This window comes from Copadichromis virginalis, linkage group LG22, assembly GCF_057382275.1.
Source record: "Copadichromis virginalis isolate Kocher_CV1m ecotype Utaka linkage group LG22, C_Virginalis_male_GT1.1, whole genome shotgun sequence".
Taxonomy (NCBI): Eukaryota; Metazoa; Chordata; class Actinopteri; order Cichliformes; family Cichlidae; genus Copadichromis; species Copadichromis virginalis.
Window position 1 is genome coordinate 36,409,371 of NC_140638.1, and position 25,033 is coordinate 36,434,403.

General features: G+C 42.7%; 2 protein-coding genes across 2 annotated transcripts; one reads left to right on the forward strand and one right to left on the reverse strand.

Annotated features, from left to right (window-relative positions):
* Positions 1 to 1,599: 1,599 nt before the first annotated feature.
* LOC146683816 (uncharacterized) lies at positions 1,600 to 24,232 on the reverse strand. Its single transcript, XM_085445116.1, has 2 exons — positions 24,083 to 24,232; positions 1,600 to 4,861 (listed from the first exon to the last, which is right to left on the reverse strand). The coding sequence occupies exons 1-2, from the start codon at positions 24,144 to 24,146 to the stop codon at positions 3,234 to 3,236; spliced, it is 1,692 nt and encodes a 563-aa protein (XP_085301242.1). The 5' UTR covers positions 24,147 to 24,232; the 3' UTR covers positions 1,600 to 3,233.
* On the forward strand, positions 17,912 to 18,743 carry LOC146683817 (uncharacterized). The gene is made up of 3 exons (XM_085446918.1): positions 17,912 to 18,247; positions 18,334 to 18,451; positions 18,583 to 18,743. The coding sequence occupies exons 1-3, from the start codon at positions 18,176 to 18,178 to the stop codon at positions 18,741 to 18,743; spliced, it is 351 nt and encodes a 116-aa protein (XP_085303044.1). The 5' UTR covers positions 17,912 to 18,175.
* Positions 24,233 to 25,033: the final 801 nt, after the last annotated feature.

Genomic DNA, 25,033 nt, shown 5'->3' on the forward strand with positions numbered 1-25,033 from the left:
TATATATATATGTATACATGTATATATATACATGTATACATATATATATACATGTATACATATATATACATGTATACATATATATATATGTATATATATACATGTATACATGTATATATATACATATATATATATGTATACATGTATATATATGTATACATATATATATATGTATATCATTGATCATTTGATCATATTCAGTACCGAGTGTCGAGACTTTGTACAGGTGCAGTTAGAACAGCATCATTACATTGAAAAATGGCACTTAACAACTAACTTACTGGGCAAATTTACATCAGTGACGGATCATCTCAGGAAACAGTTCGACCGAGCTGGCAGAAGGAAGCAAAAGATGTGAGGAGAAGTGTTGGTCAACTTACTTGAAAAAAGTAATCAGTAACTAATTACTGATTACTTGGGGTGTCAGGCGCCACCTTTCTGGGGACATCTCAGGCCCTCCAAGGTATGGAGGCCTATCTCCCCCTACCACCACTTCCCCTGCCAGTGGCGGACTCCCTCAGGTGTCGGTGCGTTGGTGGTTCTTTGTGTCCGGGGATGGGCGTCCAGGTACACACCGGCTCACTCCTTGGCGGCCGCTTATCGGGGCCTGGAGCCTGGGGCTCGCTCGGGCCACTTCGGAGGTGGGGTGCCCTCGGCCTCTCGGCCTGGGGCTCGGTCACTCAGGCACGGCTGGCTGCCGGCGGAGCTCACGGGCGCGTCACTGCAACTCCCCCTGGCTTCTGCGCCGCGGCTGCTGAGTGAGCCCTCATCTGGGACTCTCCTCAGCTCTTTCTGGGACAGTGGCACAGCTGCCCCTCTGTTGGTCTTCCTTGGTCTCTTGTGTTCTGGGGGCCTCTGGATGTCTGGAGTTTTGATCTCCTCCATACCTGCTTCATGCCCTGGAGGACGGGGCTGTGGCCCCCCCACACCCTCTAGCAGATCATTACATGAAGGAACCTTTTAAAAAAAAACAAGCGCGTCCATGCTCACAGGTGTACACACAGGTGATCACACCCACAAACTACACCCTTTTTGGCTCCTACCTCAAAGCACACTGTGTTCTGTTGATCTTATGTGCTGCACAATAATGTTTAACATTTAGTATTTACTGTCATATTCCCATATATCATTGTGATGTTGTTTATTCTATTACTCTTGTTCTCTTCTGCTTGTTTTCTTTTTTCTTTCTCAGCAGGTGATCCAGGTGATCGATATGTGCATTTTTTTTCTTCTTTTTTTTTCTGCCCGTTCTGTTGGTTTTTGGTTTTTGCCCTTCTCCCCCGTCCCTCTTCTCAACTGTTTCTCTTTCCCTCTTTCTTTCTCCCCTTCTTTCCCCCAGTCAAGTCTGTCCCGTATTCAGTAAGTGAAAATAAAATGAACAATAAAAGGTGAATCAAATGGACCATTACGGCAAGGCTGGGATGGTCAATTTGGTAAAGTAAATCCGTTGGGCATCTTTGTTTGCCTTTAGACAACAATTCTGATGCAAAAGAGCCAAACGGGACAGTGCAGCCTAGGCGGAGCAGTCGAACGCAGATCCACTGAGCGCTCAACACAGACAGCATCGTCAGAAGAAACATTGATAAAATAAATTTAAAATTTTGTATTGTTTGATACATATGCGTACCGAACCGAAAGCACTGTATCGAACGGTTCAATATCGATACCAGTATTGTTGCACCCCTAATATATATATATATATATCAGCCATTAAAAGGATGTTGTCAAAGTTCGGCTTCATGTGAGCCTCACAATCAAGAAGTGTGCAGACAGTAAAGCTTTTAGACTCGGAATTCTAAATTTATAAATACACATATTCACAAACGGAAAATGTTTCTGCAAGGAAGGAAATTCAGGAGTCAGGAGGTTTCAAGAGTAAATATTTCAACAGCAGCATCATTCCATGAAAAATCTGTCAGTGGCCAACTTCCTTTAGCACCAGCAGACTTTCTTCTACATGGATGGATCAACATGAACGAGCAGCAGCCCCCCTCTAAACTGATGAGAAGCTCAACATTAAGCCCGAGTTCTCTGGGATCCAGAACCTTCAAACAGTCATAAAACCTTATTCAGGACGTAATGCTGTTAGGCTGATGTGGTCTGTCCAATCTGTTACACAGAACGTGATTTCACAGGCACGAGTCAGCTTCATAGGGTTAAAAACTTCCTATATCAGAAAATTATTTTGACACAGAAGGAACTAAGATCACCCTGGTATGAAAAGAGGACTGATTCATCACACTGATGCTGAACTGTGTGATGGCTCATGCTGACAAACAGAAAGAGATTTGGTCTATAGTCGGTGTTTCCTGCAGTGTCACAGAGTGAAGACCAAATACTTTGAGTTTCTGTAAGTGAAAATACTCATAGTATGAAAGTAACGTAATTTAACATAGTGTGATTAAATATGCTAAACTCCTGCAGAAGAAGATGAGCTGATTCTGAGGGGGTCAGGTGTAACTCATTCAAATTGCAGCATTTTAAACAGGTTTGTTTTTCTTGTATTCAGACAATGATATAATTTTGATGCAATATTTGATAAAACAAATTTAAAAAGTGAGGCGGATTGTTTTCATGTATGCTCAGCCACAAACATTTAAATCAACATACTCGCTTCTTTGGACAAATCTATTCTACAGGTTCATTATGAAAATACAGTAGAACCCCGACTTACGAAATTAATTCGTTCCCGAGGGTCTTTCGTAAGTCGAAAATGTTTGTAAGTCGAAGCACCCATCGCGCCTTTTGAGTGAAAGATAGGCTATAGGCTAATTGCTAACTACAACAACAATACGTCGTTCAAGTGGAACAGCGAAGCGCAAGTACGAAAGCCAAGGGGGTTGTCACATGATTCGGAAGGCATTGTGGTTATTGTAGGCATTCTGGGCTCAGCCAATCAGAGCCAGCGGATTTCGTTACGCGAGCATTTTGCTGTAACACGGGCAGAAATATTGCCGTTAAGTGCCTTCGTAACTTGAATTTTTCGTTAAATGGGGTATTCGTAAGTCGGGGTTCCACTGTATTGCACATCCCAGAGTCTTTTTGTTGCTGTCAGGATGCAGCACTTAAACCTTATGCAGGAAGATTTAGGCTCAATGCTCTATATTTTCAATATAAATGACAAAAATGTATGCAACACTCAGAAACATACTATGAATCACTACAGCTTTAATATTAAGTGACTTATGAATATAAATCTGTGGATGTGATCAGAGCTGATAAAGCGTCCAAGCTTAAACACAGGTGTGGTTTTTAATAAGTAACTTCTTATTGAATCCTTTACCGCAGATGCTGCACTTATAGAGTTTCTCCCCTGTGTGAATTGTCATGTGTTCAGTCAGATGCACGTTTTGTTTAAAACTCTTTCCACAAACTGAACAACCAAATGGTTTCTCTCCTGTGTGAATTCTCATGTGTGTCTTCAAATTGCCCTTGAGGCTGAACATTTTACCGCACTCAGCGCAGCTGAAGGACTCCTTCAGAGGAACTGTCTTCTCACTTTGGTTCTGGCGGAGCTGTGATGGCTCGCCGACACACCTGTGCGTTTTGAGCTGCGTATACCAGGTGAACCTTTTGTCACAAGCGCTGCAGCTGAACCGTTTCTCCTCTGTGTGGACAGACATGTGCAGCGTCATGCGTCTTTTGTGCGCAAATCTTTTATCACAAAAAGGGCAGGTGAAGGGTTTCTCTCCCGTGTGAATTCTTACGTGAAGCTGCAGTGTTCCTTTCTGGCTAAAACTCTTCCCGCAGAACGAACATTCAAACGGTTTCTCTCCTGTGTGGATTCTCATGTGTGCCAAGATGTTCCCGCTACAGCTGAAACGTTTCTCACAGACTGAGCAGCTGAATGGTTTCTCTCCAGTGTGCGTTCTCATGTGGCTGATCAGGTGGTCTCTACGGCAGAATGTCCGTCCACATTCAGAGCAGCTAAATGCCTCCTTATCAGTATTTCTTATCTCACTCAGAGAGACAGCGTCACTCCTCAGAGAGTTTAAATGGGGCAGAGATTCTCCAGGTTCCTTCAAAGTTTCGTGGTTTGCTTCAGTCTCAGGTTCTGGGGCTTTAACATCACTTCCTGGTTGTAAGGAAGTGTCTGGATGTAAGCTCCCGCCAGGTCTTGACCTCACATGAATGCCACTGCTGACCATGTCGCTAACCTTGCTGCGGCCTTTTTTCAGTCCTGTGTGGATTTTCATGTGCCTGCTCACGTCACCACTGTACCTGAAACTTTTCTTACAGATGGAGCAGCTGAAAGGTTTCTCTCCTGTGTGAAGTCTCATGTGGCTGATGGAGTTTCCTTTCTGAGAAAATGTTTTGCCACAAAAAGAGCAACTAAAAGGTTTCTCTCCAGTGTGAATTCTCATGTGTGCTTTGAGGTGTGGCTTTCTGCCGAACCTCTGACCACATTCGGAACAGCTGAACGATCGCTCAATGTTACAGTTAATGTCGATAATAGTGAAGTTGTGGTTTTTCCGGCATTTTTGACCTGACTGAGGTTCCTTGTTCTGCTCCCAGTCACCGTCACTCACCTCGGTCTCAGAAGAGTCTGAAGCTTTGTCAGTTCCTGGCTCTGAATGGCTTTCTGAGTCTGAGTTCATGGCTTCTTTTTTCATTCCAGTCTGATGGCGATGAAGCTGCAAGGACTCTGGTTTCTCCTCAGCATCTTCTTCATTTTTCACGGGACTGAATGTTAATATGGTGACACAGGCCTCCTGCGGACGTCGAAGCTGATCTGCGTCCTGGCTGCTCCAGGCTTCCTCCTGCTCCTCTTTGATGTGTGTGTGCTCTGAGTCCAGGAGGGGGCTCCACTGTTGCTGCTCTTCTTCACCAACAATCACTTTGCGGACATCTGACGGTAAAACTGAAACACAGATAGGACAGATGCTAACAGCTTGTTAACTGAGTTCTAACATGATGCTTTAAGTTAATCTTTACAGGCCTATAGCAGCGAGGATCTGTGCAACAACCTGCTAAACTGTTCCTGTATAACAGAAAGAAGAGGCGTCCTGGAAATGTCAGGTATATGATATTAAACTATTAAACTATACTTTGGTGTGGTTACAAACTCCGATTAATTAATTTTTTTCTATATAGTGCCAAATTACAACAACAGTTGCCTCAAGGTGCTTAATACTGTAAGGTACAATACAATAATACTCAGTAGACAAAGCAGATAAATAAGGAGTCAAACTGTTTCTTGGATACTACAGGCTTTTCTCAAGAACAGATTTTAAATCTGCTGATTATTGATGTTTTTGTTCTTTTAAGAACAGTTGTCATATACACATATTTGTTTTTAAAAAGAAGATATCTGCAAAAAAGACAGCGCTATTTTATAGGTTATTAGTCAGACGTTATGTGAAAGTAGGCAAAATGCTTAGAGGGATCTGAAGGCATCCGCGCAGGAAGTGACCAGCAGGACGAAGCAACCAGAGAAATGAAATGAAAGCCAGCGGTTTCTGGCAACAAAATAATGGTCAGTGACTGAAAGTGAGGCGGCCTCAGGCTGAGATCATGTCAGTTCTGGTGTGAGTGATTAAAGAAGCTACCAATAATACTGACTGACAGTCCAAATCTTACTCTTTCCCTTAGAATGTTCCAGCCCAGTTGTTCTCTGAGGTTTGAAGACTCTGAGAACATCTGGAGCCTGAGCAGGAGGGGCACAGGAGGTAGTGCGCGGCTCTGAGTAGTGATGGATGAAGCGAGGCTTCGTGAAACACTGAAACACTTGGGCTGGAATTCAATCGAGCCACAGAGTGACATCTGCTGGCCAATTTGGCCATCGCTACATCTTAACAATACTTTCCTGTGAAACAGTGATGCACTGGATAACTGTGTCCATCAGTACAAACAAGGACAGAAAAATAAAGACAGCAATCTGTGACTGAGGATGAGTGTGCTTCAGCAAAATTCTCTATCAAAACATTTGTGTTTCTCACCATCGATGTCTTTATAAAGTAAAACACACACAGAAGAGACAACTATGTTTACTGTAATAATCACAGGGTTACAGTTGCTTTTGGGCTCAGTTGGCTCAGAGACTCTGGATGTATTTGCTTGACTTTCAAGATTTCTGGGAGTTAACATCTAACTTAACATCTCATATTCTGACCAATCATAAAAGACTATTTAACACACATCTTTAAATCAGCAACTTCAACCTCTAACCATGAAGAAACTTTCCTGAACTTTAAACTGCTCTGGATTTTCCAACATGTAACACTTGCATGGTGTTTTAGTCAGTGTGAGTGTGGCGCTTCGGTCATAGTGAACCTGCACAATGGGATCAGAACGATGCCACCTTGAAATGAATATGAAAAAAATATTGAAACTGAAATAAATGTACTGAAAAATTGATAGTGAAAAACAATTGATTGAAACCGTCATTTTTTTTCAGTTTCACTCTGCTGGCACTGTTTTGGCGTCCGGGGGCGCGCTGGGGGGCAGGGATTCCGACCCGCATATATTTGCATATATTATGATGCTGACCAATGACTGGAGAAAACACTGACGTCGCAGCTGCGGTCACGGACAAACTTGCACGTGTCTGTTCGGGAATGGCAGCGTTTACATTACCGACTATTTCAAAGTGACAGCCTGAGGTGTTCTTCAGTAAATTGGACTACCAGACAGGAGGACCTGAGGCTCCACCGCATTATTTTTGGTAAGCTAAATGTGTTTCAGAATCAGAATCAGAATCAGAATACTTTATTGATCCCTGGGGGAAATTATTTTTTGTTACAGTGCTCCATTTTAAACCAACATTAAGACAAGACAGACAATACGCTAACTAAGAATAGTACAATATATACATATATATACATACATACATACATAAGTCACTCATAAATAAATATTTGGAAAAGAAACATGTGTAGTTGTAGCAGCAAACAGTGTGTTAAGTGGATGCGTTGTACAGGGAGATGGCCACAGGCAGGAATGATTTCCTGTGTCGTTCAGTGGTGCTTTTCGGTAATCTCAGTCTCTCACTGAACGAGCTCCTGTGACTGACCAGCATGTCATGGAGTGGGTGGGAGGTGTTATCCAACATTGTCTTTATCTTGGACAGCATCCGCCTCTCCGACACCACCTTGAGGGAGTCCAGCTCCATCCCCACAACATTGCTGGCCTTACGGATCAGTTTATTAAGTCTGTTGGCATCTGCGACCCTCAGCCTGCTCCCCCAGCATGCAACAGCATAGAGGATCGCACTGGCCACAACAGACTCATAGAAAATCCTCAGCATTTTCTGGCAGATGTTGAAGGACCTCAGTCGCCTCAAAAAATAGAGACGACTCTGGCCCTTCCTGTAAAGTGCTGTGGTGTTTTTAGCCCAGTCCAGTTTATTGTCAATGTGTACTCCAAGGTATTTATAGTCCTCCACAATGTCCACACTGACCCCCTGGATTGAAACAGGGGTCAAGTGTTTCCTGGTCTTCCTGAAGTCCACGATCAGTTCCTTGGTCTTTGCCACGTTGAGCTGCAGATGATTCTGCTCACACCACGTGACAAAGGAGTCGACCACAGCCCGGTACTCTGTCTCATCATCCCTGCTGATGCATCCAACCACCGCAGAGTCATCAGAAAACTTCTGAAGATGGAGGTCTCTGTGCAGTGGCTGAAGTCTGTGGTGTAGAGGGTGAAGAGGAAGGGGGAGAGGACAGTCCCCTGTGGTGCCCCTGTGTTGCTAATCACCTTGTCAGACACACACTGTGGGAGACGTACATATTGTGGTCTTCCTGTCAGGTAATCAACAATCCAGGACACCAGAGAAGCATCCACCTGCATCGCTGCTAACTTATCACCCAGGAGGGTCGGCCTGATGGTGTTGAAAGCACTGGAAAAGTCAAAAAACATGACCCTCACAGTGCTCGCTGGCTGGTCCAGATGGGTGTAGACACGATTGAGCAGGTAGATGATAGCGTCCTCTGTTCCGAGACGAGGCTGATAAGCGAACTGAAGGGGATCCAGATGTGGTCTTACTATGGGTCGCAGCTGGTCCAGGATGAGCCTTTCCAGGGTCTTCATGATGTGGGAGGTCAGTGCCACGGGCCTGTAATCCTGGGGGCCACTGGGACGTGGCGTCTTTGGTACAGGGACGAGGCATGATGTCTTCCACATCACCGGGACCCTCTGCAGACTCAGACTCAGCATAAACAGTTTATGAAAGACTCCACACAGCTGGGGGGCACAGGCCTTGAGGACGAGGGGACTCACTCCGTCTGGTCCAGCAGACTTGCCTGAGTGAAGTCTCCTCATTTGCATCTCAACCTGGTATAGAGTGAAGGTGATGGGTGGGGGAGGGGTGTCAGGAATCTCACAGGAGGCAACATGTGAAGAGAGAGGCTGGCACAGTGGTGTGGCTCTGGATTCCAGGCTGACTGCAGGTGAGGTTGTGGGGGTGGGAGCAGACACTGTGGTGTCGAATCTATTGAAAAACAGATTCAACTCGTCGGCTCTATTCTCACCTCCCTCAGCTCCCCTGCTGTTGGTTGGCCTGAATCCAGTGATGGTCTTCATGCCCCTCCACACCTCTCTCATGCTGTTCTGCTGGAGTTTCCACTCCAGCTTCCTCCTGTAATTGTCCTTAGCCTCTCTGATCTTGTCCTTTAGTAACACCTGGACCTTCCTCACCTCCTCTTTGTTGCCCCCTCTGAAAGCCCTCTTCTTGTTGTTGAGGAGGGCTTTGATGTCCTTAGTCACCCACGGCTTGTTATTTGGGTAACAATGAACAGTCTGAGCTGGAACAATGGAGTCGGTGCAGAAAGTTATGTAGCCTGTGATACACTCAGTAAGCCCATTGATGTCCTCGGCGTGAGGCTCACAGAGTGTTTCCCAGTCGGTCACCTCGAAACAGCCCTGTAGTTCCGCTATTGCCTCCTCTGACCACCTCCTAACAGTCCTGGTGGTCACAGGTTCCCTCCTCACAATTGGCACATAGCGGGGGGTGAGGTGAATCAGGTTATGATCTGACCTACCAAGTGGGGGGAGGGAGGAGGAGCTGTATGCATCCTTGACGTTAGCATACAGTAAGTCTAAAGTTTTCTCTCCCCTGGTGGGACAGTCCACATATTGTTTGAATGTTGGTAGTGTATTGTCCAGTGATACATGGTTGAAGTCACCCGAGATCACAATAAAGGCACTCGGGTGCTGAGTCTGTAGCCGAGCTATGGCAGAGTGGATAGTGTCACATGCAGCTGTGGGGTTAGCAGAGGGGGGAACATAAACAGCCACCAAGATGACGTGAGAGAATTCCCTGGGTAAATAATACGGCCTGAGTCCAACAGCACACAGTTCAGTGTCCGGGCAACAAGTCCTTTCTTTTATTGTTATGTTGGCAGGGTTACACCACCGGTTGTTAACTAAAACAGCAAGCCCACCTCCTTTACGCTTACCGCTAGCGATGCTGTCCCTGTCCGCCCGAACAGTGTGGAAGCCTTCCACGGAAGCATTCTCATCGGGAATGTCCTGGTGCAGCCATGATTCGGTGAAACACATCAGGCTACACTCTCGGTATTCCCTCTGACTCCGTACCAGTGCTGAGAGCTCGTCGACTTTAATTGCCAACGATCGCACATTTCCCATCACGATAGACGGCAGACACGGTTTAAACCTCCTCCTCGCTTCGAGCCTCCGCTGTCTCACCGTCACCTTTTTTCTTCTCTTCTGTCCTTGACCTCTGCATCCCCGATGTGTTTTCCTCCAAATTTCAGCTGGTACTTCTGCGGGCCTGGCCAGCGAGCCGGCCGGCATCAGGGCGATCAGCTGATCTCTGGAGTAAACAGTCCGTGCGTGTAGGAGATGTGCCGCGGTCCCGTTCCTTGATAAAAGTAACAGTTCCACGGCCACCAGAAGAACAAAAACTCTCTCAATCCACATGATTGAGTAAGAGATAGAAAACGGAGGAAAATACAAGTCAGAAAAAAAAAAGAATACGTAAGAAAAAAGAGCTAAACTAAGAGAAAGCAGGAGCGACTGTAACAGGCTGCACGCTGGTTTGTAAGCTAATCCGTAACTAAGGTCCTTAGCTAGATACCTAGATAGCTAAGGACCTAGCTAGCTGAGATGACCACTCGGCTGTCGGGGAAACTAGTTTTGTAAAGTTCGTTTAGCAAACCCGTGCAGGTGAATGAATTTACCCTGACTAAAGAAATCAAGAGAAACGCACCGGGCTGCTCAGTGACTAACCACGCTTACTGTACTCTTATTATGAGTATTATACTGTAAGAGCAACAGGCTGGACTCTGCTTCTGCTCCTGTGCAGAGCTGATTATTAAATATGTGCAAACAGCAGCATGTTTTCTGTCGCTTTCCACATGTGGAAGGACATTAACGCCAACTTTTAAATTCCCCTCATTAGTCAATAGCTATGGATTAAATAGCAAAGCCCGATACTTATGTACTGAAACCAACTACTTCCGCTTGGCAGCTTAAGTTAAAATTTTTAATTTTTCCTCTGATTATTTTTTAGCACTGACTGTATATTTTTAAACTGAGTTTGTTGCAAATATTCAGGTTAAAAAACTGTCCGAATTATTTTTAATGAGTTATGTTCACAAAGTCACATGTGCAGTACTCTGTATAGCTTGCATCCTTTAGGACAAATAATTTGAAACATTAATATTTCTTGTTGAATACTGAGCTGATAACACCTCTGTATGTTGTGACCAGGATGCAGCAGCAGACTGAACCTCGACTGAAACCTGCTCCATCATCTCATCTTTGCAGATGTCCATTTATAAAGCATCAACAACTCAAAGGTAAACATGATATTAGAAAATGTGTTAGTAAAGCCTTTAAAACAAATAAAAAATAAACAGCTGTCGGCAGAACTGTAGACTGAACAACTTCAGATCCCGAGTGTGTGAGGACGGAGAAGGATCAGCTCTATTTCAGATTTGAGATAAACTTTATATTTCAGTTTGTGATGATTACAGGAGCTGTCCTCAGATTCAGACCTCAGCACCACCCAGTGACAGCAGACAGATCATCCTATATCTTCAGTCTTTGTAGTAACTCCAAAATTAACTGAAGAAAACAGTACAAAGGTTAAAGTACCACATGTGCTGTCAGTGAAAGCTGCAGCTGTTTTATTGATAAATTTAAAGACAAAAAGTCAAAAGGATTAATCACCCCTGTAACTGTGTCACTATACATCAGCATTAACAGGACCTCAGTTTGGTGTTTCAGGAAACTGCTGATCTCAGACCTGCACAACTATGGCGTTATTTTTGTGCCACTCTTCTGAGCGCACGTAAAAAAAAATTTGCAGGTGCAAGTGTTGCATTTTGAGGAGAAATTTATTTTGAGCGAAGAAAAGCTGAATTTGAGTGAACAAACTTCATTACTGCGTGCAAAACATGTATTTCAGTGTTTGCTATTATCCACACACACACACACACACACACACACACACACACACACACACACACAACAGCAGCCCCTCTCACTCAGTTTTTGCATTTGTGCTCGCTCGCAATGTGTCGCTCGCGCTCTCAACATTTCTGCCAGTGCGTGCTCAACTCTTTCTCTACACCGTTATATTTGTGCCACAAAACCAGCCAATCACAGACTTGGATGCAAAAAAATCTGATTGGCTGTTCTGGTCTCCAATCAGCTCGAAATGATGAAATGCAATATCCCAGAATGCATTTCGTCCAAAGCTCAAACGAGGCAGTGGCGGAGGAACGCAGAGTGGCAGAGTTTGAAATATTACTCTGTCTGGGTCACAAAATAAACTTTTAAGATATTTTCATGCGAGAATGTTTCTGTGTAAACTTCTAATATCTGCTCGATTCATCAAGACATCACATATTTGCATAAGTGCTCTAATGTTTTCAGAGATGCCTGTTACCCACCAGCTGACCGCACAGCTGGAGTGGCCATTGGGCATCCTGGACATTTGCCCGGTGGGCCGATGATGATTCTTCATTTTTATGTTTGCTTGTTTTTGTAATGGTATAAACAATGACAGGTGGTGGATTAACCAATTGGTCATGATCAGCTCTGGGCTGGACCAATTACAACACATCTGTATGGAGGGGAAAAGGAACACGATTCGTCCTGGACTTCAGCTACAATGAAAAAGACACAAAGCTGAAGTTATTCTGTCTTTACGTTGCACAGCTACCTCTTCTTCTCTCATTCTCTCCCCCTCCCTCTCCTGTTGCTACTTCAATCATGAAATTGATCAATGATCAGCTGTCATTAGAATTTATTTAATATTACTTTCTAGTATCAGCTGATGTTTGCTGGAGCCACAGCTGTAAAGCTGCTGCTCATGGTATCGGTTTGGAAACATGAAGGTGATACAAATCATACATATATACCAACAACACAGTGTACGTCACTGTCACAACAGCGTTTGTTTTATTCAAAGGATTTATGGTTTTTCCTGTAACACCTGGTGGTGTAGTCGGTGATCTTTTGTCAGTTCAGCCTTTTATATTATGTTTAACCCGAGTGACCACCCGGTCAGCTGGTGGGTAACAGGCATCTCCGAAAACGTTAGAGCACTTATGCAAATATGTGATGTCTTGATGAATCGAGCAGATATTAGAAGTTTACACAGAAACATTCTCGCATGAAAATATCTTAAAAGTTTATTTTGTGACCCAGAAAGAGTAATATTTCAAACTCGCAGCAATGAAGTTTGTTCACTCAAATTTTGCTTTTCTTCGCTCAAAATAAATTTCTCCTCAAAATGCAACACTTGCACCTGCAAACCTTTTTTACGTGCGCTCAGAAGAGTGGCACAAAAATAACGCCATTCACAACTTCTGTTTTAAACACTGAATGTACTCAGCTACATGAAGAGCACGTGATGTTTTCTCTGACACAATAAAGGTTGTTAGTTGTATTTGAACTAAAAACTTGTGATCTGGAATTTCACTGTTTTTTGACACTAGTGTGTTATTTATCATAAAGTAATTCAGAGTCATTCATACCAGAGTAACCAGAGAGCACAACATATATTTAACTTTCTACAGGACTTAAAGCTATGACATTATGTAAAAGTCCAGACCCTCTGAGGATTATCTGAGTACTTCTAACATTACACAAAGCAAAGGTCTCCATCAGTGTTCATGAAATGCTGGGTTCATCCTTCTTGTGAGGGAGCTGCTGGTGAAGATCACGAGCCCTGCTGGATCCCGGCGATGAGTTTCAGTCTTCCTGGTGTTTCTGAAATGATGCCTCTCACTGTGGGTCAACAGAACTTCTGGCACAGGACAGCTGTAATGAAAGAAATTGAAGTTTTGAAAACAAATCTTGGAAATGCCCTATATGTGAGAAGCAGATTTTGTATTTACTTTTCTTTTGCCAATCAAGATAACTAAAAGTATAATTTTCACCATTCAATTACTAACCTTGTCATCTCCTGCACTGTCTGTTCTGGGCTCTGGGCTCATCCTTCCCAGCGCTCATGAGACTGCTTTGCTGCACTGTGGTATGAGGTGCTAACCTGTTGAGTGTTGGGAAGGTTAATGTATTTCACTACACATTACAGAAGTAACATATTCTGAATACTTTACAACTACATGAATGTGCTATTGCTGTGTGATTTATTACTGAAGGTTACTCTCCACACCAACACCAGCTAGATGTTTAAATCTTAATATAAATGAGTAACAGTAGGTGGACATTAGGTAAGGCTGCACTTTTTGCAGTCATCTCGTATAGAAAACGAATCCTAGCGTATATAAAACAGGTCCGCGGCTCCGAACCGTAGTAAAGGGACCTCTGGCTGATACGAAAACTAGCTTTACTTTGTTGTCTGGGTCAACTTTGCTAGCGAGAGACAGAGGGAGGCGTTGAAAGGCTGCTTATTGTTTCAGAGGAAAACAGGAACACGGTGTACAGTCGAGTCTTAACAGCTTACTTACAGCTGGGCTCGTCAGGCACTCTGTTTGGCTACTTTTCCTTGTTCTCCCTCCCTCGCTCACAGACACATCACGGGTACAGCAGTGCATTCTCCCTGCAGCACGGACTACACTGCCCAACAGGGTACATTGTTTAGGGCGATGCCTGTAACACTCTGCTATTGCCTTCATATTAAATCATTTTTGTGAATAATTTTTAAAAATATTTCTTCACTTATGTAGGGGTGACATGGACCGCGAGATAGAGAGAGCATGTTTTGTTTGGGTTTACCAGAATTACCAGAAACAGAGAGGACATAGCCGAACATATGAAACTGGAAAATACCGCCATGTAATCCATTTATTTCAGCAAAGTAACTGTATTCTGAATACCACGGTTAAACAGTAACTGTAACTGATACATTTACTCATATTTTGTATTTTAAATACGTAACGCCGGTGCATGTATTACGTTACTGCCCAACACTGCCTGTTGAGATCCTGAGATCCGCTCCTAGAACACCGGCCTCCAACTCCTACAGAGACACGGGTGTCCCTAAATTTAGCAAATATTAGCTTCAGGCTAGCTTGCTACGACGAATAGGCTAATACCAGCATTTTACCACAACTTCACCAGATGTAGCTAAAAAAACTAAACTAATGTCCAGCCCAGTGGGACAGCAAGAAAAGATGACAAAAATATTTACTTACCTGCGGTTTAGAGGGTCAAGCTGAAATTGAAGCAGCCATTGAAAGACGGGAAGAGAGAACGATGGCAGCTTGGTCAGCACTAGTGGCCTCTATAATGTATGCAAATACACGCAGGTCAGAATCCCCGCCCCCCCAGCGCGCCCCCGGACGCCACAACAGTGCCAGCAGATTGAAGCTGAAAAAAAAATTTGTTTCAATTAATTGTTTTTCACTATCAATTTTATTTTCACTTTCAATACAAGATTTTTCAGTACATTTATTTCAGGTTTTTTCAGTTTCATTTCAAGGTGGCGTCATTCTGATCCCACAGTTTTTGCGTTATTCCCAATAAAAGCATCAGTGGGAATAAAGAAGAAGGAAAAACATACTGAGGATGAAGTCACTGCTGCAAATTACATTTTCTGTTGAAAGTAGAAAAAATTTGACGAAGGCAAAGCTGTTGTATTTTCTCACTGAAAGCAGAGGCGGTTTTTAGTAAGTTTCCAGTGCAGCGTGCCTCTCTCTCTGTCTGCTGGAGTGTTGGAGCGCACCCACCAGTCTGTCTGTCTCTAACCTATAAGCTAGTAATCATTCAAATAAGACATTTATATATTATGATATATAAATTACATATCAATATAATGTTCTAGATAGTCTAGTCTTCTGGCTACTATTCACAATCCACAGGAAAAATAATAAGAGAGAGAGGGGATTATTTTGTTTTGCACATGCACGTATAATTAATTGAAGTTGTAGTATAAAAAAATATGAATTCATTAATTCAGAAGTCCAAACGATTCTGAATGTTTGCTCCCGGCAATATAACACTGAATATTTCATCAGTGACATGTGAGGTTACCTTAAACACAGCCCGGCAGTCTTTTTTCTCTTGAACAATAAAATATTAAAAACTGTCGTGAGTTCACCTGGTGATATTCTCACGCACGAGGCAACTGCGAAAACGGCAAATAAACGAATGTTGTTCACAGCACAGAAAGAGTCAACCATCATTATCGTTCCCCTCGTGCAGCCTCACAGCTAAAGTGTGCAGGTTACTTTGTGTGCACTCAAATGGAGTCGAGTCAACCAGCGCTACCTGTGTCACAGCCTCCTATGGAACGCCAGCACTGACATGATGAATTAATTAAATACACCATTAAATAATTAATAAAAATTGGAAATAATTCATTAAATAAATATTTACAACACACTTAATTAATTAATAACACATTTAAATCATTATTGACAATTTTAATTATTTAATGATGCATTTAATTCATTTTGGCACTTTTGTCCCCTTCATGTCTCACCTTGAAATCATTTCATCTGTCAGCCTCACCCATCAAACTCAGGGGGCGGGGTTAATGCTGCCACTGCAGCTTCTCTAACATTTGATTGGTTGTCGTGCAAAGCAAGTCAAGACAGGTCGATTCTAGATAATCGATTGCTTGTGTGGACTTGGGGCAGCCAGGTATCCCAGAATGCATTTCAAATCACAGGCAGCAATGGTTTTAAAATAACCTGTTTTTCTGTCACCAGCTACACTTTTAACAGTGTTTTCGCCGCGAATGTCACACGTCTGGTCAGGTTGTCAACATAGAACGTGTTTGCAAAAGTGCTCAGGTGTTTTCAGAGACGTCACTCGCTCTGCGAACAGTCAGCTGACAGAGAGCACCGAGCTCACAGCCCCGGTGTTCCAGCTTCACTGTTTGTTTGTTTTTGTCTGTTTGTTTGGGGTTTTTTGTTTTTGGGGGGGGGGGTTACGTTAACCGGTTTGTTTACATATTCCACTCTCCGTGTTCCACATGTTGCATTCGCAGATTCTCATTTTCACCGAACGATCGTCTCTTTCCGCCTGGTCTTGTGTCTCTGTGCTTCTGTAACATAAAGAACGAGCTGAGTTGTTTCTCAGGACACCAGCGATCAGCTCAGCAGACCCTCAGTTTACCTGCATGCATCTGTCAGCTGTTTAACACCTGCTGCTAATTCAAGAAACACGCCTACGTTACCTGGTGATAGTCACAGTTTAACTGGGCAGCCGGCGCTCGATATAAAGCAATGTCAGCGCATTTTTCTCCACAAGATAAGTAAATATAGTGTTTTCCCCGAGCGCAGAGCTGCTGGAGCTTGTTTCCTTACAGAGCACTTTATAGGCGAACAGCTTTATCAGCGGCTGATGTCCAATCACAGCTTTGAAACCTCAGCTGAGTTTTAGCTCTCAGTGGTTAAACGCTGGACTTCATTCACTCAGGTTCTGTCTGTCGGGTCACGTTTACTTCGCTGTTTTATTTACAACTGAGCAAATCGGTTTGGCTGAGGTTAAAGTTACGTTTCATAACTGCATAGTTTCACAGACGTTTAATGGTTCACTGGCACACGTGTTAGACTGAACTATTCTGGTGTGTTTTGGATTTAACAGTGAATTTTGAGATTAAACTGACATTTAAAACGTTTTTATTGAAAGAGGAAAGAGAAGAGAAGGCGCATTTCCACCGAGAGGAGCAGAGTTTGCAATAGAGATGGCACGATACCACTTTTTTATGTCCGATACCGATATCACAAATTTGGATATCTGCCGATACCGATATGAAGCTGATATAGTGTTTTTTAATCAATAAAACTGTTTTTTAATATCTTGCTGCATTTTGTATAAGTTCATACTCAAGTTTAACTAAACAACAACACTAAAGCTATTCTGTTATACCTGTATGTAAAAAACACACTGCACCCAAAATATTTCATAGTTCAGCAAAACTGATCAATCTAATAAACGTAAACCTGCTCCATCCTCCCTACTCTGGTATTTTAAAGAGTACTTACCAGAAATATTAAACAACCTAACTAACAGGGCTGCAAACTCCCAGCAAAAAAATAAAATAGGGAACCACCCCCCGCCCTCCACCTCATGATGCTTAATCGATGTAATCAACTTTAATTTGATGCAGTGTGAAAAAATGCACAGAAATCAATTATTTTTCAAGAATAATTAAACAGATTCAACATCTTTCTTCAACAGAACTGCAGACTGCACAGATGGTTCCCAAAGGAAAAAGTACTACAGCTTACTAGGGTATATTAGACTTAACAGTTACTATATACAGTAATGGACTTCTATATATTTTACATCAGATTAAAACTTTGGGTGTCAGATTCAGATAATTATTTATTAAAAGCTCCACATTTTAAATGAGTGTCAGTTTTGGCCGGCGGTCATAGGTTCTGTCCAATAATATGACGCGAGACTGGAGTAAAAGACATCCATGGATTGGCCCTTTATTAAAGAAGGAGCATGATAAGAGCACAAACACTAACTACAACTAGTGATGGGACGTTCTGTATCGAGGCTTCGGAGCGCGTGTCGAGTACTGGAGGGGGCGTTTCCGCGATGCGCGTATCGAGGCTTGCTTCATTTATGGGAGGAGCTGAAAATGATGACGTCCGAAGCCTCGCTGCCCGGCTGTACCACGTGACTGGTTCATGAAGTGGTTCGAACTTTGCCGCGAGCTATGACAGCGATATAAACCCTCAGACTTCATTCAAAATGTGGGTGTTTGATGGAGAGTTGCGGTTAGTGAGAGTTTGGAGACAGTTTGGAGGTTTATGAGAGTGAGGAAAGTCAGGAGAGAATGGAGCCAGCTAAGAAGAGGAGGATGTCCTCCCCTGTGTGGGAACATTTTGATCTTATTCCTCCCAACAAGGTATGTAAATTTCTACAGAAGATGTATTTTCATGATACTGATGGTGCAATACAATTTATGTTGAGCTGTCTTGACTTTTGTACAAGGTGAAGTGTTTGCTATGTGCCAGGGAGCTGGGATATAACAACAACACCTCATCCATGCTTAGGCACTACAGAGCTTTGCATGAGAATAAGGGCAACACCGATTGTGGAGCAAGACCAGGTGAGCCATCAAATGCAATGATAATATAGCATGCAGTAATGTTACTAAATGATATAACAATATTATACAACTGTAATAAGTTATGTGTGTGATATTTATATTTGTGCTTTGTCTTTATTGTCTTTCCTCAGGAGAACAATCTCAAATAGATGAAGACCTGGTCAGCATGGTGATTGAGGACTCACAGCCATTTAGCATTGTGGAGGACAAAGGATTCAAAAGATTTGTTAAATCATTAAATCCCAGCTATGTTCTCCCCAATAAAAAGGACGTAAAAGCAGTGAAAATTTAGTTTTTACAGAATAAAATGTGAACAGGCAGGACTGAGGGTCAAAGCCTCAGTGTGTAGCTGTCCATACCTCAACGTTACAAAAGCACAACTACTGTCCACACCCCAACCACACCTCACCTCACAGTAAATGATCATTTCCCATACTGCCAGTATAAATATACACAGTATACTGCCATCACTACAATATAGATGTTTTACACACTCCTTTTGTTGTTGACATTTACAGGCTGTGTGCAAAATGCCACACTCTTCAAATTCATGCCAGCTATTATTTTTACGTCCAGTAGGTGTCCTGCTAGAGCAAATGAAGCTTCATGAAGCTTCTCGTTGGGGTGAACCAATTGGATGAAAAGCTTCAGTGCTTCATGGGGCTTCATCTGCCCATCACTAACCACAACTAAACAAAATGGCTTCCTTTTATACTCTACTTTTTCAGGTGAGCATCCGGAATAGCCCAAGTACGGGGGTTAACTAATCAAAATGAACACATAACCCTCCACACAAACAAACATACAATAACATTAAAGCACATCACAAACATATACATATTTCCAACACATACTATAAACAGACCAATAACATAAGCTTCACTCATTTCTATCTAAATTAAAACCCTCTTTAACCACACTCCCTAACCCGGCACACTGGTCTGCTCCAAGAGCTCTTAAACAGGTGATTGAGCCGCTTTCACTCTTTTGCTCCACATCCTGCAAGAAGCAACCAGGACAGGTGAGTACCTTTACAAGTTCTCATTTCACATACGTTTAGGTTATTGATAAATGATTAACTGCAAGCAGCTCTAACTTTGGCTCTTCTCCGACACAGGTAGGATGGCCAGGTCCACTGTCTCTTTTCCGTTACAAGCTGTCAATTTAATCGTATGTCAAATAACCTAATAAAAGACTCCATAAGAACTAATGTGTTTTCTTTATTACCCTATTTTAAATTCCCCATCCAACAATTTATTATTAACAATACCAACCAGGTAATGGAACCCCTGGTCTCCATTACAATGAGAATAAGAAAGAAAAGTATGTCTTTGTGCCCCCTTTTCCCTGTTCATGCCCTATCGGCCCCCCTGGCTAAACTTTGCTAGATCCGCCCCTGCACAGTTACGTCAGCTGTGTAGAAAAAGATCCTGGTGTAGAAAGTAATATTAAATAAATTCTAACAACAGTCAAGCTTAAACGTGCTGCTGTTGTTCAGCCGCTGGTTTCCTCTTTCTGGTGCAAAGTGGGCCAAAAACAAAGAAGAGAGACGATCAGCTGATCATTGATCAGTTTCATGATTGAAGTAGCAGCAGGAGAGAGAGAGAGGCAGTCGCTCCATATATCGGTTGTTAAGCTTAACGCTGGAATGCTTTACAAACATTCAGAGATGAACTTACACACTTGCTTTACTTCTCTCTGGGATCACTTCCTCAGAGATGAAATGCCGGTTTGGTAGCGAGGCTACAAACACACAGCCGCTCTATCACGTGACCACACTGCTGCGACGTGCTACGGTTATGAGCAGAGTTACGCCGTGTAGTTTTGTGAGGTGCTTTTTTTTGATATTTAATGGATCGGATTACATCTTTTATTTCTCTCTGATATCCGATCCAGTAATTTGGGTCAGTATCAGACCGATACGTAATATCGGATCGGTCCATCAACAGCGTGTTCATCATGCAGACTGCAACCTGCACAGAAATATTACATCTGTTTTTTAATAGTTATTCAACTGTATTCTAAGCACAGTTTAGAGTTTACTTAACTAAAAATAAATGAGGTTAACATAATATGTTAACCTCATTTATTTTTCAAAAAACCCCCAAAAAACACACAAATCATATTATGATTTGTGTGTTTTTTGGGGTTTTTTTGGGGTGTTTCGGTCATGTTACGTTTACCTGTCAAAGGCTTGTTAGAAACTATGAAACACATCGTGGCTCAAGAGTTGGGAGTTCGCCTTGTAATCGGAAGGTTGCCGGTTCGAGCCCCGGCTCGGACAGTCTCGGTCGTTGTGTCCTTGGGCAAGGCACTTCACCCGTTGCCTACTGGTGGTGGTCAGAGGGCCCGGTGGCGCCAGTGTCCGGCAGCCTCGCCTCTGTCAGTGCGCCCCAGGGTGGCTGTGGCTACAATGTAGCTGCCATCACCAGTGTGTGAATGACTGGATGTAGTGTAAAGCGCTATACAAATACAGGCCATTTACTATTTACATCGTGCAGACTTCTGGATGTTAGAAGAAAACTAATACTGCTCATGAAGGAGACTAAAGGCAGGAAGGTGTCCTTTAAAACTAAACCTGTTAATAGGACCTCCCTATTTATATCACAGTTAATGATATAGCACGTGTATTTCAGTAATAGCCTGCTGATTTCAGTGGTGAACAGTCACACAGCTCCGTGGGCGTTATCTGTGATACTCCTTAACTATAACTTATCCAAGTTAACTTCAGTTAACCATTCAGACAGTCAGACGGTTCTTTTGCAATGAAAAATCTAAACACCCATGTCACTGGTAGGTTTCCAGCTGTTTACATTACAGCTGCTTATGCAGTAACCATGGTAACCACAGACTCTGAGTGGCTGGATCTACGCAGGTCAGGCAACAATTTTACATGTATGATCTTAAAACAGGACACAGCCACTATACGTGCTGGCCTCATATCAAATGTGAACGCAGACTGAGTCTATGTTTGACGTTTGTTTATATCTAATCTTCCTCTCAAACATTTAAACAGCAGCGAGTCTGCAGCTGAGGGAACAAACTCAAACTGTTCGAACAGGTTTGTTAATTTGGTGATTTATTAAATGTGTAACTGTTATTCTAATCTGCTGCTGAGTCTCTTACACTGATGAAAATGCAGAAAACACAGATCACACCTGTTCAACCAATCACTTTCATTCCACTTTGATCTGGACAAACTGACGCTTCATCTCTGTTACAGTGTTGCTATATGTTTGTGTTCTTTATGCTGTAGATTTTCACGTCTCTGGAATAGTTGGCAGTAATAAGGATGATTTTCTGTAAAATCATATAGATATGAGCCGTGACATATTCATAGATGGCCGTTAGATTAGTCAGCTGGGAAACTCTGTGTTAACTCATGGAGCTGAGGATATCGTGGATATGCTGACCTCGCTGCGTGGTGTACAGAGCGAGGTCAGCATGATTAATATTCACAATAAAAATATTAGCCGAACATCATGAAGTCTGTATGTGTTTCATAGTGTCGAACAACCTTTGTACAGTTAAAGCCAGCAGTTACTACATGACGGAAACACCAACGTTATCTCTTTTATGTGTTTATACACAGGTCACGCTGATTACTGAACAAAAACCCAAAGATCAGATGTTAAACAGATTTATTTGCTCTCTCTCCTCCTCAAACATGTTTTTGATGTTAGTTATAATTCAGACTGAAACACGTAGGACACATAAGAACATCAGGAAATAAAACACCGATAAATATAACCTCAGTAAAAGAAGTCAGCGGGGGTTACTACAGCTGTGTACCGGGGCCTGCGCTTTGTCGGTGGGATTGCTTGCGAGGCGAGCGGGTCTATCCCACGCTTTGCCGTGAGACTGGGCAGACATCTCCGAAATCATCGAAGCACTTTTGCAAAGAGGCTGTATCTTGACAAACCGACCAGACACATGAAGATTAAACCACTACATTCTCGGCTAAAAAAATATTAAAACGGTATTTGGTAACACACAAACAGGGTTTTTCAAAGCTCAGTTCTGTTAGCTTCCACATGCCGGTTGTTGTGTGCTAGAAACAATGGCCACCAGGCCAAAGCAATGGTTTTGACTCGATCAGCGTTAACCCCGCCCCCTGAGTTTGATGGGTGAGGCTGACAGATAAAATTATTTCATGGTGAGACCCGAAGGAGTCAACTGTGCCAAAATGAATTAATTAAATGTGTCCAAAATATTTATTAAATTCATTATTTCCCATTTTAATTAATTATTTAATGGTGTATTTAAATAATTCATTATGGCATTCCTGGCGTTCCATAGCCTACAGCCACATTAACTTGTGACAAGCATCTGCACCACGTTTTATTCCTGTTTCATGGACAATACATTTGGAACTTTCAGTGTTTTCTGTTCTTGTGTCTTGCACATAAACCTTAAACCAATGAAATGGTATTGTGTACTTACTGTCAGCCTACCTACATCAGTAAGAAATGCCGAATTAGGTGATTTCTAGAACTTTGTGTATATAGTTTGGCAAATCGTTTTCAAACCCACCGCCGTCTTTCGCTACTCAGGTTAAACATGATATATGAGTCACTTAGATAACTTAAAATGTTGTTGTTTGGCTTTTTTCAGTATTTTATTTGTTCCTGAGTAAATCGGTTTGGCTGAGATTATAGTTTTTACACAGCTGAATAAACGTCAAGCAGACAGCTGATCATCAGAAGTGTGAGATGCTCAGAGTTTACTCCGGTGTCCTGTTATATTTTAGATAGCAAGGAGTTTATTAAACTTCACCGAAACAATCTGCAGATTTCATTAAACTTTAATAAACTATCATCTTGTCTTTATTGTTAGTTAGCACCTTAAACACTTAAAGCTGTCAGCTAATGATAGTTATATAAGAGCAGATGCTGCTGGTGCAATAAGCTGTACCTGTACGTCCAATGGATGATGATCTGATTAGTCGACTATCAAAATAACCGTTTGTGGCAGCCCTAGTGCGCAGCAATCTGCAGTAACTTTAAGCATGTTCAGCTGCTTCATTCTACAACCTGACTTTGGATGAGTGACTGTGGCAAGATACAATTTCTCTACTCGACGTGGTGATAGAGGCAGGTGCAGATGTGTGTTCATCTGGCTGCAGGCTATGGCACTTGGCCACAGGTACGTGGAGTGCACTCCACCTGAGACTGCTCCAGCTACTGTATGATCCAGCTACAAAAAAAGGACCGTATGCAATTTTTGGAAATTAAATCACGAATACTGTTAACTTAGAAAGTTTACGTTTTAAAGCCAACTCGGGTCAAAAGTCAGAAACACACCAGCTGGCACACCTGAGTCACTCGCGCTACGGAGCAGTGTTTCGAAACATCTGAAGCTGCACAGCGTCTGTGTGCAGCTTCCATCCCCAGCTCTGAGGGGTTAGCCTGCTCCGTGGACTGTCACTTTTCCCCGCAGCGCCTCTTTGCTCCCTCACGGAGATCGTCAGTGTCTCACTGACTCACTAAACAGCCTCTCATCCAGTAACAAAAGCCTCTGACGGCGGACAGTCGGACAAAGACATGTTTTCTTGTCGGACTTTTTGACCACCGTTGTCTTAGCTGGGCAATAGCTTAGCACCGCGGTTCCGGTAGATAAAACCGAGCAAACCTTCGCCCTGCAGCTTCGGTTCAGGGTCCAGAACCACATCCGGGACTTCACGGTAGCGGTCCATGTCTGCTCCGCTCACAGAACCGCAGAACACCCAGCGGCTGTTTATCTGTTGTTTGAGAGACGTGGTTTGCTCTGCTGCAGCATCGATAAAACGGGCTGATGTTAGAAAACTACTTCCGGGCGCGATTTTCACAGTAAAATAATCTTTCAAGTTTTTTTTTTTTTCACTTTAGGTTCAAGTAAATGAGAGGATGTAAACGAAAGGAGTTTACATCCTCTCATTTACCACATTTCATTCTTTGTTTTTTATTATAAGTAATAGTAGTAGTGGGAGTAGTAGTATAATTATTAACAAGTAGCTGTCACATATATGTGACAGCTGATACTCAGCTGCAGTTTGTTACTGTGCTTGTTGGACCTTCTCGTTCAAACACCAGGTTGATGCTGCCAGCGTCTGCTCCTCCTTCCTGCTACATGTGATAGAAAAGACTGTATATAATAAAGGACAGAGGCACCGTGAGGTCGCCCACGTTTAGTGCCTTTGGCTTTGTCTCATGTGAGGGTTACATAAGTTACATTTGAGAAGCGTTAAATGGAAAATGTCAAAATGAATAACAAAGGCATTTTAAACCATTTTAATCACATTGGTCAATAATGAATCATACTGTGCAGCACCTCAATGTGACGCGTTATACTGCAAACAGACAACAAAGACAGAAAACACTGAAACTAAACCGACATTAAACATGAAAACATGTCACTACAAACGATGTTCATGTAACACTAAAGTATGACAAAAACAAACTGGAATGTGTGGCTCACTGTGGGTGCATTATCCATGATGCAATGACTCAAACATTCATTGCAACCACTTTAGTAAAGTTGAAATCTAAAATAAATCATCCATACATTTTCTTCCGCTTATCTGAAGTCGGGTTATGGAGCCGA

Excerpts from the sequence above, each read along its gene's own strand:
- LOC146683817 (XM_085446918.1), top strand. The coding sequence starts at position 18,176 with ATGGAGCCAGCTAAGAAGAGGAGGATGTCCTCCCCTGTGTGGGAACAT. Across the intron at positions 18,248-18,333 it reads ATCTTATTCCTCCCAACAAG|GTGAAGTGTTTGCTATGTGC; the intron begins GTATGTAAATTT and ends CTTTTGTACAAG. Across the intron at positions 18,452-18,582 it reads CGATTGTGGAGCAAGACCAG|GAGAACAATCTCAAATAGAT; the intron begins GTGAGCCATCAA and ends GTCTTTCCTCAG.
- LOC146683816 (XM_085445116.1), bottom strand. The coding sequence starts at position 24,146 with ATGGACCGCTACCGTGAAGTCCCGGATGTGGTTCTGGACCCTGAACCG. Across the intron at positions 4,862-24,082 it reads ACCGAAGCTGCAGGGCGAAG|TTTTACCGTCAGATGTCCGC; the intron begins GTTTGCTCGGTT and ends TCTGTGTTTCAG.